The sequence below is a fragment of the Diabrotica undecimpunctata genome, chromosome 5 (assembly GCF_040954645.1).
Source record: "Diabrotica undecimpunctata isolate CICGRU chromosome 5, icDiaUnde3, whole genome shotgun sequence".
Taxonomy (NCBI): Eukaryota; Metazoa; Arthropoda; class Insecta; order Coleoptera; family Chrysomelidae; genus Diabrotica; species Diabrotica undecimpunctata.
In genome coordinates, this window is record NC_092807.1 from 94,300,148 (window position 1) to 94,315,614 (window position 15,467).

At 33.1% G+C, this 15,467-nt stretch overlaps 1 protein-coding gene across 3 annotated transcripts in view; it reads left to right on the forward strand.

Moving 5' to 3' along the window:
- The window catches only part of nompC (no mechanoreceptor potential C), a 160,044-nt gene that overhangs the window by 49,762 nt on the left and 94,815 nt on the right, over nucleotides 1–15,467 (forward strand). For all 3 annotated transcript variants that reach the window (XM_072532233.1, XM_072532230.1, XM_072532232.1), the window contains exons 6-7: nucleotides 333–488; nucleotides 633–804. In XM_072532233.1, coding sequence (XP_072388334.1) covers nucleotides 333–488; nucleotides 633–804 — 328 coding nt within the window. The remainder of the gene's footprint in view (nucleotides 1–332; nucleotides 489–632; nucleotides 805–15,467) is intronic.

Consider the following 15,467-nt stretch of genomic DNA (forward strand, 5'->3'; position numbering starts at 1 on the left):
GGTAATATGTGAACATGGTATTCGCTATGGGTAGTTCCTTGTCGCCACACTAGATGAGAAGATGTTTCTCCTTTCCATTTTTTCTCCAGTCTCCATTTTCATATAATGTTTGTAATGTGATCTCATAAATACATACTGTATGTCCAATATCACTCGTTTGATGATCATTCTGCTTTAAAGTGTTTATAGTTTGATAATAACCCTACTTTTAATAACTTAAAGTTTGGATTGGTTTGAGTTTCACATTTTTTGCCAGCGTTTTAAGCAGGACTGAAACATCTTAAATTTATTTTTTTTAACTACAAAATAAAATTTTGTTTAATTTATTTCAGAGAGGTAAGATACCATTGTTGCTAGCTGTCGAAGCTGGTAACCAGTCTATGTGCAGAGAATTGTTAAGCGCACAAACGGCGGAACAGCTGAAGGCGCAATCAGCCAATGGAGACACAGCTCTTCATTTAGCAGTACGACGAAAGGATATCGACATGGTAAAATTATTAAACAGAAATCTTTTAACCTACGGATCCAAAAATAATTTCATTTAAGTATATCAACATAAAGTACATATATTTGATCAAATAAACGTATTTGTTAACGTCTTTTATGTAAGAAATCAAACGGGAATTTTTCAGGTAAGAATACTGGTTGATTATGGTACCAGCGTGGACATTCGAAATGGTGAAGGTCAGACCCCATTACATATCGCTGCTGCAGAAGGTGACGAAGTTCTAGTCAAGTATTTCTATGGAGTAAGGGCATCAGCTAGTGTTACAGACAATCAAGATAGAACACCTATGCACTTAGGTAAGCTTTGATTCAATCGTATCATGATAAACTGACATTGTCTTTTTTGGTAATGATATTATCTTGTCCAATACTCCACTAAAAAACTACAATAACTTGACATTAAATTGAATAGGCTATACATGAAGAATTCGTAGTCAAACTTCGTTTTCTTCCTTTCGGGGATCACGAACATTTTAAACAGGATGAAATCAAGGACATAAATGCAAAGGAAACATTTTTCACCAAAGAACGTTGGCGATCATATTGGCAATAATAACTTTGTTTGCGGTAAAACTTAAAACATATTAGCGGATGTCTCTTGATACCACTCTCGGAGATTTCGAAGCTAGGATGTTCTTCTTCGGCCTGGGCGTCCTTTTCCGGCGATCTTGGTGTAGGTTGTCTGGATGTCTCATTATATGGCCGAAATATTGCAACATCCGAATTATTATTGTTTCTTTTTTCATATTTGTGCTATTTTTCATTTGGTGTAAATTTTTCATATTCGATCAACCCATCTGTTTTAAAATATTGTTCAGTAAATCCACATCTCAAAAGACTCCTTTTTTTTTCATTAATGTTTCTGTAAGAGTCCAGCTTTCCATGCCATACAGTAATGTGGAGAATATCTAGCAGCATAATAATCTGATTTTTAGATTTTATTCATATTAATGAATATTTTCTTTAGTTTATGGAAAGCTACTCTGTTTTTTTTTTTTTCAATGCGTCTTCTTATTTCTTTGCTCATATCCTAGTTATCGTTAACATTGGCGACGAAATAGGTGATATTGTGGACACTTTTTTTACTTTATTTCATACGCTCTGATGTTCATTGGTTGTAACTCTGTTTTGCTGACACTCATAAAATTTATCTTAGATGTATTAAGTTTTAGCCCATATTCAACACATGTTTCGGTTACCCTGGTATAGGTCGTTACAACTCTTTTTCATTGAAAGCAATCAGTACCGTGTCCTTTGCGTAGCTGAGATTGTTGACATTTATTCTGTTTATTTTAATGCATGCATCTTCATCTAAGGTATCCCTGTAAATAAATTTGGAGAAGATATTAAAAAGTACAGGCGATACAATATACTCTTGCCTCACTCCACGTCGTATTTTTACTGGTTCCGTCGTATTCTGACCAATTCGTTTGTTTGCGTATTGATTTTTTTTGTTGTTTGCCAATACAATTTTTTGATAATACTAAGGTCTTGGTCATTAATGCTCATCTGTTTCAAGAGACCTATCAGTTTGTCGTGAGTGACCTGGTCAAATGCCTTTTTAAAGTCGATAAAACACATATATACCGGTTATTCTATATTCCTACATTTTTCAGCCATGACCTGCAAATCGTCCAGAAACCATTTCAGTACATAGCTTGCAAATTTCTGGGACCTATCTTTCTCCTTTGCATTATATGAAAAGCGTTGTAGCGTTGCACACTTTTGTCATCCTTCAGTTCCGAATTCATAAAGTTACAAACAGCTAGGTTACATATGTAATAAAAGATCAAGCCACCTCTTGCGGACAAGAAAGCACTGCCTGAAGGTCGTAACTATAGTATAACTAGTTGTTTCTTTCTTATTCTCCTTTTATGGCCTGGACAATGTTATATATTTATAGTAATATAATAAATAAGACTCAACTAACTTCAACTAACTTATTTATTGACCCCCTCACAATTGACATGACACAGATAACCTAACATAACATAAAACATAGTGGCATAGTGGCCTCTTTTCTAAAGCTACTTTCATAACAGATAAGTCTTTTTCCAAAAATATTGTAAATTAAACTTTGTGTTGGTCTTTTTCAGGTTTGCAGACAATTATGATTTAAAAATAGTAGCTCTATATTGGCAGAAGCTGACATCTTGTAGGTTTGTCATCTTTGGTGTGAAATCCTTGGAGCTTTTTATGTTAAAGTTTGCACGATTTACGAGTTCCTCACCCAACTTCCTATTGTTTTTATTTTTGCTTTCAATTTCTATACTCAGCATACCTGTGTTATGTCTGTTTTTTCGAAAGTTGTACCAATTGCTCTATAGGAGGGGTCAAAAGTTTTTAAAAATTATGCAGGTACGAATTTTTCATCTTCTTTCGTGATTTTGTTGTTTACTGTATACTCTACTTTAATACATTTGTAGGTAAATGATGGGTTATTTCCTCCCATTTCCCGCAACGCACCAAACCCTCATGGTGACCTGTCTAGTTTTATTACAGGATTTAATTGTTTGCTGATTCGTTTATTTCCTCTTATGGGGGTGAAAATGTATACACTTAAACTTTTTATGTGCGGTTTATTACCTTCCACAATATCTTTTTTGGATACACTTTACTACACTAAACTAAATTTGACTATGCTCTTGTAAGAACAATTGTGTGGCACAGGTGAGAGAGAGAGAGGGAGAGAGCAACGTCTTGGTCGACTTAACAACTTGAATTATAGTACTTAATGCGAATGCAACTGGGGTCTATGCGACTAGATGGAGCAAAGGGTCGAGGGGTGTGCGGGCCGAAGAGGTGTCAAATACGCTGACGATCGTCTGGTCTTTTTCACTATGGTATAATTTCACTATTTGGGAGAGTGATTCATCGTTTAAAGGCGCAGAAATGCGGAAAGGCGTATGAAAATCCAGTGACGTACACTCACTTTTATTTTAACGTTAATTATATTTTATTTTTCAAATATTAATATATTTATTTACAAGTTTTTACTGACGTTTCGATCTCTATATCCAAGGACCGCTTTCAAAGATATAAATGATAGTTATATTTATTTTATTTGTTTATTATTATATACTTTTATAATCTTATATTATTTATTTTCTTTTTTTTTTCTATCTTTAAAAACGGAATAGAGATCGAAACAGTGTTTTAAACATGTAAATAGATATATTGTGGCTTATTTCCAACCTTCTCCCTAAAAATACAGAATGCCACAAACAAAAAGCTATAGAAAAATAAATATATCTGTCATTTGTATGAATGAAAACGGTCTCTTTATAGAGACCGAAACGTCCGTAAATTAAACTAATTTGAATTAAACCGTAATTTGAATAAACATATTGTGGCTTATTCCCAACATTATTTCTAAAAATACAGAACGACAAGCAAAAAGCCATAGAAAATAAATATTACTATCATTTGTATAATTGAAAAAACGGTCTCTGGATATAGAGATCGAAAGGTCAGTAAATAAACATATGAATAAATATTTTGTGGCTCATTCCCTACATTCCCCTAAAAATACAGAATGCCACAAACAAAAAGCTATAAAAAACAAGAAATTTTGTAGAAAGCTTACTGATACCACCCGACTGTCGCGGAAGCTACGCTAAAACGTCTTTTGACGTGACCCGTCCTTAAAGAGTTACACAATGAATTTTTTTTAAAACAAATTTTAAGACAGTTTCCACACCATCCCAGAGGTATGTCTTGTGGCGCGTTACTTTTTTTAAATGGGTGTTCGCCAAGAGCCATATTGTCTTATTAAATAAAATGAACAAAACACTTAAACAGTATAAAACAAAACAAAATAAAATTCTATAAAAACAAAATAAAAACAATGTTTGATGTAACAAAACATTGTACTATTCTATTTAAACACAAACACACTTACTATGTTCTTCTCGTTTTTTTTTGTTTTTGTTTTTTTTTTTTTATGCTGATGTTCTTATTAAAACTATTAGAAAATATTATTCGCTGTCTAAATCTGAAGATGCAATGCTGCTATCGCTGTCATTATCTTCACCACTTGGTGTAATTATAATTGGCTCTAGTAAAACTTCGATATGAGTGTCAAGGTCCCACAAACGATGTTCTTCTTTAATTATGTGGCCTATACATTTAGCCCATCTCTGTGGAGTTACATGGAGGATTGCTTGAATCAAAAGTTCCTTAACTTCGTTTAATTTAAACGTTTTGTTATTGCGTGCTACTTCTCCTTTCACTTGCGCCCAGATAAGTTCAATGGGATTAAGTTTGCAATGATAAGGTGGTAGACGTAGAACTTTGACATCATAATCTTTTGCGGTTTCATCTACAGCATATTTAAGATATTCACTTTTCCTTAACCGTGCAATGTCAAGTAGCTAAATTTTAAGCATTGATTCTTCATATGCAATCCCCTTTTCTGTAAGCCATTCTTGAATCCTTCCTTTCAATTTCTTTCATAATCACCTGTTTTTTTTCGAGGCAAATTGAAGAAAACCATCATCAAGGAACCCTGTACCACTTCCTATATGGTTGATAAATAAACAACGTCCCTTTCCTGATGGAGCTTTTAATCCTGTAGACCAGCCTTCTATAAATGCTTCGCGTTTACTTTTGACATTTAAATTTTGCCAAACTTTTCCAACTGTATGACCTTCGTTAATCCAGGTTTCATCCAAATAACATATTTTGCGTCCAGTGCTGCGAATTTTGCGTATTTCTTCTAAATATTTTCTTCTCCACACAACAATTTTTTTTTCTAATAGCATACTTTTTCTGTAAAGTTTTACATATCGAAAGTTCATTTCGCGCATGGTCCTGATTAAGACTTTACGAGATATCTTGGGTAAGGAGTCATCGTTTTCGAGCTGTGTTAGAATTTTACTCCGAAAATAAAATGAATGTATTTTTCGGCGTATAATATTCCTTGTCTCGTCATCCAAAACAATGCTTTTCCTACCTCTAATTCTTTCTTTTTCTTGCTTTTATTTTCCGATGTATTTTTAAGTACACGATAAATACAGCTAAAGGATACTTTTGTTAAACTGCTACAAATGTCGACTGCTTGGCTAATATTTAATGCCATTTTTCTGCCGACAATTCCTTCATAAACGTTTCGTATCATTACCTTCTCTTCGGACGTTAACATTTTCCGTCTCTTTTGCGGCTTTTCATTTTTGGAATCAACATCAGAATTTTGCTGTCTTCTCTTAGAAAAACTCGGTTTTTCGTCCAACTCCAATAAAACTCAAACCAAATAATCACAGAATATAACTAAAAATTTACTATAAAACGACAAACTATAACACTCGTATTATCACTAACACGTTTTATCAATAACACAAACTTATCACATAAAATATATTCACAAAATGCAACACATGCACTACCCTCGGAAACGCCAATGTAAACGAACGATTGTTGATGGACACTTGCTCGGCAAAAACTAGTTTTACGGCTTTCTGTGGGTCGGAATTGAAACGGAGTTACGTCGCTAATTCCAAAGTTTCCAAACGATTGAAAAATAATGTTTTAAAATATCGATTTTTATTTTATAAATTTAAATATGTAACGAAACGGAACATATAAATAAAATTTATTTAATTACAATTTTGTGCTTAATTTTTACTATAAAAAAAATCATGTGTTTTGGTATTTTTATGACGGTAATAATCGCTGCGTGGAAGAATACAGGTTTTGTATGACCATAATTACTACTTGTGAACAAGAATTGGCTGCACTGTACGACAACTCCTGGTCAATTTTTTTATAGAGAAGCACAAATAAATATACTACTTATATATTGGGTAATTTCTTATAAGAAAACGCGAATTTCAATTGAGAAAACGGGTAGTTTTCGAGGGCCGCTGTAAACATTTAAATTTGAGGATATTCAGCGTTTAAACGATGAATCACTCTCCCAAATAGTGAAATTATAGCATAATAGATAATACAGTATACTCCCTCTATAACGAACACGGTTATTACGAGGTTTCGCTTATAACAAGATACATTTGATATCCCGTGAAATTTCTATTGAACTATAACCCTCAATAGCGAGGCAAATTCGGTTATAACGAAAGAAAATAAGATCGAAAAACGTATTTATAAATATATACCCTTTTTAACTGCCGTCCGCAATAAACTTCTTCTGTTTAATCTACCGACCGATATTGTGTTGTCGGAAATTTACCATTGAGTTTGACCATTTGTACCAAATAAACTACGTAAAGAGGCTTTAAAACATGAAAAATGAAACAAATTTCACCAGAATTTCATTTCACAGTTGTTTTTGTCCTAGATGTTTATCGTTTGTTTCCTAATTGTGCCTGAAAGTTGTGTTGTAGATTACATAGTCACATAGATCACACACTATGGCTCCTAAAAGAAATGCATTTACTTTAGAAGAAAAACTTAACATCCTTAAAGATGTTGAGAACATTGAGAAAGATGTTAAGAAGAAAGCAGAAGTTTGTCATGAAAGAAGAATTTCAAAAATAAACACAAGATTTTAGCAGCAAGTTCGTCTTTTTCCGGTAAATCGAGAAAACTACGTGCCGCAACTAATAAAGAACTCTATACTGCAATGGTCAAATGGTTTACGGTAAACAGGGCTGCGAATGTTGCAATAAGTGGACCACTGCTTCAAGAAAAAACAACACAGTTTTCACAGGCGCCAGGTGGTGATGAGAATTTTAAAGCATCGAGTGAGTGGACGACCCATTTTAAGGCCAGGCACAAAATTATGTGTGAAAAAACTTGCGGTGAAGCGAAAAGTGTTTCCAAAGAAGTCACCGATAACAGGTTGAAGTCGTGGCCTACAATAAGAAAAATTACAGTGACGATAATGTTTTCAATGCCGACGAGCTAGGACTTTTGTTTAAACTTACTCCAGATAAGACCCTCAAATTCAAAAATGAACATTGTATAGGTGGCAAGTTATCAAAAGAAAGAGTAACTGTACTCGCGTGTGCCAACATGTCCTGTTCCGAAAAAAAGAAGTTAGTAGTCATTGGGAAATCTCAAAAACCACGATGTTTCAGAGGTGTGAATCAGCTTTCTGTCACATATAAATTTAATAAAATGTCGTGGATGACAGCAGAGATTTTTAGTGGAGAAATTTTGAAGTGGGACAGAGAGTTGGGACATCGAAAGATTCTTTTAATTGTTGACAATTATACAGCCCATCCGAAAGTTAACGGTTTAAAAAATGTTCAACTCCTTTTTTTACCCCCAAATTGCACATCTGTTCTCAAACCAATGGATTAGGGTATCATAAGGTCCCTTAAAGTTCACTACAGAAAGTTAAGCGGATCCTGAATAATGTGGAAAACCGTAGTGAATCCCTTGTTACTGTATTAGATGCCGTAAATTTTATCCACAAAGCATGGACACTCGTAGATAAAAAAAACAACAGAAAATATTTTGGTAATGGTGGACAGACACTGAGGTAGAAAATAAATAAGATGAATATCCTGTAGCAGAGTGGTTGAGGTTACAACAGCAAGGTCAAGAACTAACCCAACTGAACAATGATGACGAGTTTTCTGAATTTATTGCCATTGATGATGAGCGGAGCGCTTTATCGGCAGTGACGAAAGTGATGAAGATGGAGAAGACAATCGCGGTGAATCTACGCAAGAAGGTCCTAATAGACAAGATGTGTAAAGTGCTTTAAACGTTGTAAGAAACTTTATCTTAAGACAAAACGCAAATGAAGAAGCATACAACTGTTTCACATATTTAAAAGATATGATAGATAGAATGATACTGGACAATTTAAAGCAGTCAAAAATGACAGACTTCTTCAAATTGCAGAAGCAATAGTTAATGTCATCCTTGAAAATACGCTTTATACAACATGTAGTTGGAAAAAATGTAAGTACAGATTTTTTTAACGTATATCATTGACAATAATAGTAAACAACTTTTTTTCAAAAACGCCATTCAAACAATATTTAGCATCTTATATTGCTCCGAATGGCTTCACTATAGGAAGTGACTATAGAAAATTAGAAAACTACATATTCATATGTATGCACAGTATTGCTGTCTGATATAACGAGATCGGCTTATAACGAGGTAATTAGTCTGCCATTTCAGTTCTCGTTTTAGAGGGAGTCTACTGTATTATTGATATTCAAACTACAGAGGCGGCGTTAAATTAAATTGGAGAGGTAAAAAATTATTCTGAAGCTATTTTATAAATAGTAAAAAATTAGTTGGTTTTCCAACAACATGTTTATTGTTGAATGTTTGCGAACAACATGTTTGTTGTTGCAATAAAATCGGTTTTACAACTTTACCATATAAACAATTTATCGATATAATCATGTTGTTTATTTATATCAATGGTTAAAACATCAGAATGTATTACACTAACAATGAAATTAATCTTTCAAAATGAAATCTATGTAACTAAATTAGTGTAGAATGAACCGGCATACCTTCTAAAACATCACTTAAAATTCTGTTTTAAAATCAAGCTAAATGATTGACACCTAATTCCGTTTTGGTTGATATTCAAATTAATTTCTGAGAGACAATTTAACAGAAAACAGACATTTTGGCTTATATGCCAGTTTGTTTTAAATAGCACTGCATTAATAATGATAAATATTAATTCCAAACCGGATTATTTGCCAATAATTTAATGAGAATCAATGATGAGAAACAGTATTATTGTGAGATAAATCAGTCTACTTACATGACGCATGAAGTTTAAGAAACTATTAGCATATTGCGCAATAGATTTATCATCTGCTAAGCAAAGTGGCGACTCTAACATTATAAACAAACAAACTGGCTATACTCTACTTGACCAATTTTTTTACCAAATTTTATAACGATTTGACATAAAAATAAACAAAACAAATTTTTTTGATACCAATATCTCGAAACTCGATTTTTTCGACTTATGCCGGTTTGATTCCATAGCGACGATATACATATAAACCAGAGAAGAATTTACCAAGAACTATAGCGTTGACCTAAATAGTCTATAATAAAGATTGCAATGGTAATATTTTCTTCTTCTCTAACAATCGATAATACTTGGAAGTCATTAAGCTCCAACTTGTGCACGCAAAAATGAAATAATTATGGTAATTTAGCAAATTATAGAAAAACCACTATGAGTATTTTAAAGAAAGCTTTTCAAACACTTTTCTGATTATTTTTATTTCTGGTTATAACGTCATATTCAAACGCGACCTTTCAAAACCACTCCTTATTATATTTTTCTGATTTATTATGCCCGCACGCCATTAGTAGATTAGCAAATTAGGCATAACAAAATGTGTATTTATAACTTTTCATAACACTAAGGTAATATACAGTATTAAATTTAAATAATATCCAATCGAAGACGGAATGAGATTTTGTGATATTCTTTTTACAAAACAGTGTAATAGCAGTTAAGGCAAATACCATCATCGACAGTGACATTAGAGTAGTATTTAATCGTCGATATTCCGTAATCTACTTCACTAGTTGTTCCCGTCCATTACCAATTTACCTACACCTGATTTTTGACGATCTTTTACTTCTACTTCCCACAGGTATTCATAATAGGGCTTGCTCGTGAGAAAAGTTTTTAGCCGCTCTTGACAGGTGTGATATTCATCTTAGCTTATTTCTTTTTATGAAGGATATTAAATTCCACCTACCTATTATTTTGTTAAATTGTTTATGATTTCAAAGTTATATCGCATTCTGTGTGATATTCATCTTAGCTTATTTCTTTTTATGAAGGATATTAAATTCCACCTACCTATTATTTTGTTAAATTGTTTATGATTTCAAAGTTATATCGCATTCTCCACTTTAGTGAAAGAACAAAGAGAACGTAGATTAATCAACGGAGTGCATCTAAATAACACAAATATTTTTATTTTGTGTAAAACTTAGAGGTCGCTGGTTAAATGAAATTAGAATAATAATGAAGAAAAATGCAATATTTTGACTGTAAATAAATTACCAATTAATTTAAATATTACGAAAATTAACTGGCTTTACACATTGCTGTTATCTGTATAAAGACAAGAACTTACCTCTGAAATATTGGTGTATTAATCATAACCAGTGGAACAGAGCTGTATCTGCCCGTCGCGACGATCGGCGCGAGGCTCGAAAAAAGGACGTTGTAGCATTTTTAAAATGTTCTCAGTATGTATTGAAATCCCCTCGTATTTGCTAAAGCAAAGAAGAAAAATTTGAGTGTATTTCACTTTCCATTCGTACGTATTAAAATACCGAATTCTTTGAATTCATCTTAGCGTCACCGAGGTCGAAAATAAACCATTTTGGAGTTTGTTTATTAAATCACAGATGTGTATTTTCTCGGCATTATTTCATCGTCAAACCGCTCGATACTGCTTTTAAATAAATATTTCCGTTTAGTGTTTTGTTTGTACCAAGTTAAGCGAATGAATTTAAAAGATAATTGCTCACTCTCGCGGAGGCGTTGTCAATGATAGCTGCTTCTAACGTTTGTCCAAATTTCACGTCGAATTTGTAAAGTTTTCTGTTTTTGCTCCTTTCATGGAAAATGTGTAGCAGTGTAAAGTATAGTAAGTTAACCAGTTTAATGGTTCAGTTACAGTTTTAAGTGAGGTTTTGAACGATATCCACATGTTCCAGTTTCCTGTTATTTTAAAAAGCCGAGTCTACAGTTTGTGTTCCAGTACCACTTCAACCCCACTTTTGTTTGTCCCTGGTCGTTGTTCCAGACTATAGATGTAGTCTATTTGTTCGTATGGCAGAAAGTCTAAGCCCAGTTCTACCCCCAGAAATTCCAGTGAAGTCTGGTTTCCACCCCCAGCATTTTTGTGTAAAACCCCAGTGCAATCCAGGTAACTTCTGTGTTTAAATTTTAAAGGAAAAGTAAAAATAAACATTTTGATTAATAATTGCTTTCAACATTTAAAAAGATATATTTTGTATTTCTAATAATTATTTCAATAGTTAGAACTAGTTGTTGTAATCGTTTTAATTTGGCACCTCGAAGCGGTGTCCATTTTAAATTGCTAGAGGTCCTTCCTGTTCTTTTAACACCTTATAGCGATACCCTATGTGGTAGACAAAATATATACATTACAACGTAACCGATAAACTGGCAACATTCTTTCGCTGTCTCGAACCGAAAGTGTGTAGTTCTTGGTATAAAATAGTCAGAGACTCTCTGACGACACTTGTAGGTGGTCCGTAGGGCAAGTAAGTCAAGTGTCTACCCATAAATCAACTTCAGTGTATGGCGCTTTTGAATGGCGATAATTCAATTAAATGGTCACAGAAATTTGATATTTTACAGCGATTTATGTATTTGCGATGTAATTTCCAAAATCATAAAAGAAAAGTCAGTTTCTTTGAACTTAAAAACAGACTACATGTGTTTAAGCCAGTTTAACAATGAAATTTTACTGAATAGGAGAAAATAATATCTTTTAAAGTAAATAAGTAGTTAGGATATACCATTAAATAAGATCATAATATAGTACAGTAATAAAAGTAAAAAAAATGTAAAATATGAAAATAAATACTAAATACTTTCCCAAACAATGCTGAAGACACAGTAGTTTTTGCAGACAACTTTGATGGTCTGTAAACAATAATGTTGCCCATGTCAGATATTAATAAAGAATATGCCAAAACTAATAGCCAACAGACAAGGTAAATACCTTGGTACCAACATAAACAGCGAACAGGCTTACTGAATCCGTCGTTTTATCTATCCAAATGTAAAAATAATTATTCCCCATTTTAGATCTAATTTTCTCTTTAAATCTTCATTATACAACCTGTTCATTTAAAAATTGTTCCGGCTTTGCTGCAAAAGATTGTAGCAATGATTTTTAGACTTTTCCGCCCTCCAACTTTAAATGTTTCCTTTTTTTTTGTTTTATATGTCGCAGGTCTGATATGTAGGTCTATTTGAAGTATTTTAATCAGTACAGTGTACACTAAAAAACCGAAAAACTCTAATATAATGACAATTCTAGACTAGTCGAGTCTAATTTTTATATGTGTCACATGGATTTTTCATATATATATATATATATATATATATATATATATATATATATATATATATATATATATATATATATATATATATATATATATATGTACATTCAATTGCATCTATATTCAATTCAAATATGCGCAAATGCGGATAATGTTGTCATACTAAGCCGCAACAAAAGGGTATTAAGCAAAAAAGTTATAGAACTGAAACGAGAAGCTACTACGTTTGGTCTATATATAAATGAAAGCAAAACAAAATATATGGAGTGTACAAAATCGAATCAACATGAGAATCTGAAGGTAGACAACCATACCTACAAATACGCCTCCACTTTTCCCTACCTTGGCTCAATAATAAACGACAACAACATCAGTCAAGAAATACAAGCACGAATTCTTAGCGGTAATAAGTGCTTTTATGCATACAAAGACTTAATGAGAAGTAAGTTACTAAATCGTAAGTCTAAGCTTAGAATCTACAAAACGGTAATTAGACCAGTGGTCACATATGGATGTGAAACGTGGATCCTCTCAACCACTGATGAAAATCAACTGAGAATATTTGAACGCAAAATACTAAGGAAGATATTTGGACTAACCCAATGTAGCGATGGTTCGTGGAGAATTAAAATGAACCACGAGCTGGATGGACTAATGCAGAGCGCAGATATTCTTACAGTTGTAAAGTCACAAAGACTAAACTGGCTTGGTCACCTAGAAAGATTGCCAGATAATCGAGCTGTAAAAGTAGTCCGGAGATGGAAGCCACAAGGAAACAGAACAAGAGGGAGGCCCCGGAAAAGATGGATAGACGACGTAGAGACGGATCTTAAAACCATGAGCATCAGGCAATGGCGAAGGAAAGTATCCGACAGGACAGAATGGAAGAACATTGTTAAGCAGGCGAAGACTCACAAAGGGTTGTAGCGCCATTAGAAAAAGAAGAAGAAGATAATATATATATATATATATATATATATATACATCTAGCGGTTAATGTAAGCTCCGTTCTAAAACGGTATTATACTAACTCCAGTAGAATATACACCGTGTATTTTATTATCTAAGTAGCGCTTTATGTAGACTCCGACCAACACGTAGGATTAAGTGGACTCCACAAAAGGATAAACCATTTTTGGGATCCGTATTTACGATATTGCATATACTTCTAAACTCCTGCGATGTTGCCAATAATTGTATTAGTAGTAGATTTTCAAATTTTACAGCAGATACATTCTGGAACTTGAAATTTATTTAAATATCCATCAATCTAATCATGGAGGAATTTAAGGACTATTTGGCTAATTTATGTAGTTAAATATAAATTGTTAACCGCCATATACCTTTATTTTACTTTTTAGTTTTAATAAGCAAGGCGGTAATTTATATTACTTTTATATATTTTCAAACATAAGAAAGTGTGTATTATAAACTTGGAAAAGCGAAAATTTCCGTTTTTATTAATTAGAATTTTTTATTAAAATGCATTGGCACTAAAACATTTAGTACATAAATGTACGTATATCAAATAGAGTAATCGTGTAACAGTTTCTGAAATTAGAAGCCCCTTCGGTAAGATTATAAAGTTTGTTACCACAAAAAATCTACTAGCATGCACAGAGATGAGAGAGACCTACACAGAAGAAGATTTATTTTTAGCGAATGACAGGGCCATTTATGTAGCCAACCATTGGAAATACAAAATTTAAAGCTGTTGGTGTTCCGGACACGGAAAGTAAAGTAAGTACAAAAAGAGGTGAAAGTAAAATGAAAAAAAAAAAAACTAAAATACTTATATAATATGTAGACCTGAAAGTACGCCGGAGGCTTTGAAATAAGAATTTACCTAAGGAATGAAATAAGAATTTACCTAATACAAAACAGATCTGAAAGAGAATAAAAAACAGATCAAAGAATTAATAGAGATTAAGTACATCCTTAAGTAACATATCTCAAATCCGCCTGCAGTTTTTTTGGGTAGATCGAGTAGCTCGACAGAACTGTTGCCGGTTTCAAGCCCAAATAAAGGAGGAGGGGGTCTACAGCCAGTTTAGCACCCTACTAATAGACTTTAAAACCATACAGCTCATAGAAACAGAATTATGCCTCGGGACAGGAATGATTTCATTACGACGACTAACGGGAGAAAGAGGACAACGAATTTGTGGTAAACGAGAAATACACTTCGCATCGGTGCTTTGAACGTAAAGTCTCTACAAGAGAGCAGAAAATTACAAAAGAGCTTGTAGAAAAAAAATATAGACATGTGTGCGTTAAAAAATACAAAGAAAAAAGGAAAAGGGTCAAATTATTATAGATGACCATCTCATGATTTACAGTGGTGTTGCCAAAGAAACCAGAGCCAAAGAAGGAGTCGCTCTGTTAGTACACAAAAATTTTTTACACCAAGTATAAAAATAGTAAGTGTAAAAATTATACTGGATGTTAAATCTCTGAATGTGGTAGCAATTCACTTCCAGAGAACAACAAAGATACCACCGCAAGGGAAAACTTCTAGGAACACCTTCAGACTGTAATAAACGAGACCCCAAATGATAAATATATAATCATTATGGGTGATTTTAACGCCCGTGTTGGCAATGATTTAGTTCCAGAGATAAAACAGCGATATAACGAAAATATCAGAAATGAAAACGGAAACCTTCTAACGGACCTCTGCAGCAAAAACCAGGTATGTAATAATAATACATTTTTCCCTCACAAAGAACAATACAAATACATTTTTGAAAACAGTAGAGGACAAAGATCTATTATAGACTATATTCTGTTGAATAGAGAGCACTAACATATATGTGATAACAAAACACCGAAATACACCACAAAGATAAAAGTCGAAAGCTTACAGGATGACTCGACAAGATACCTATTCCAGAAAAGAAGAACCGAAAAAAACAGAAATACATATATCACAGAAAGTGATG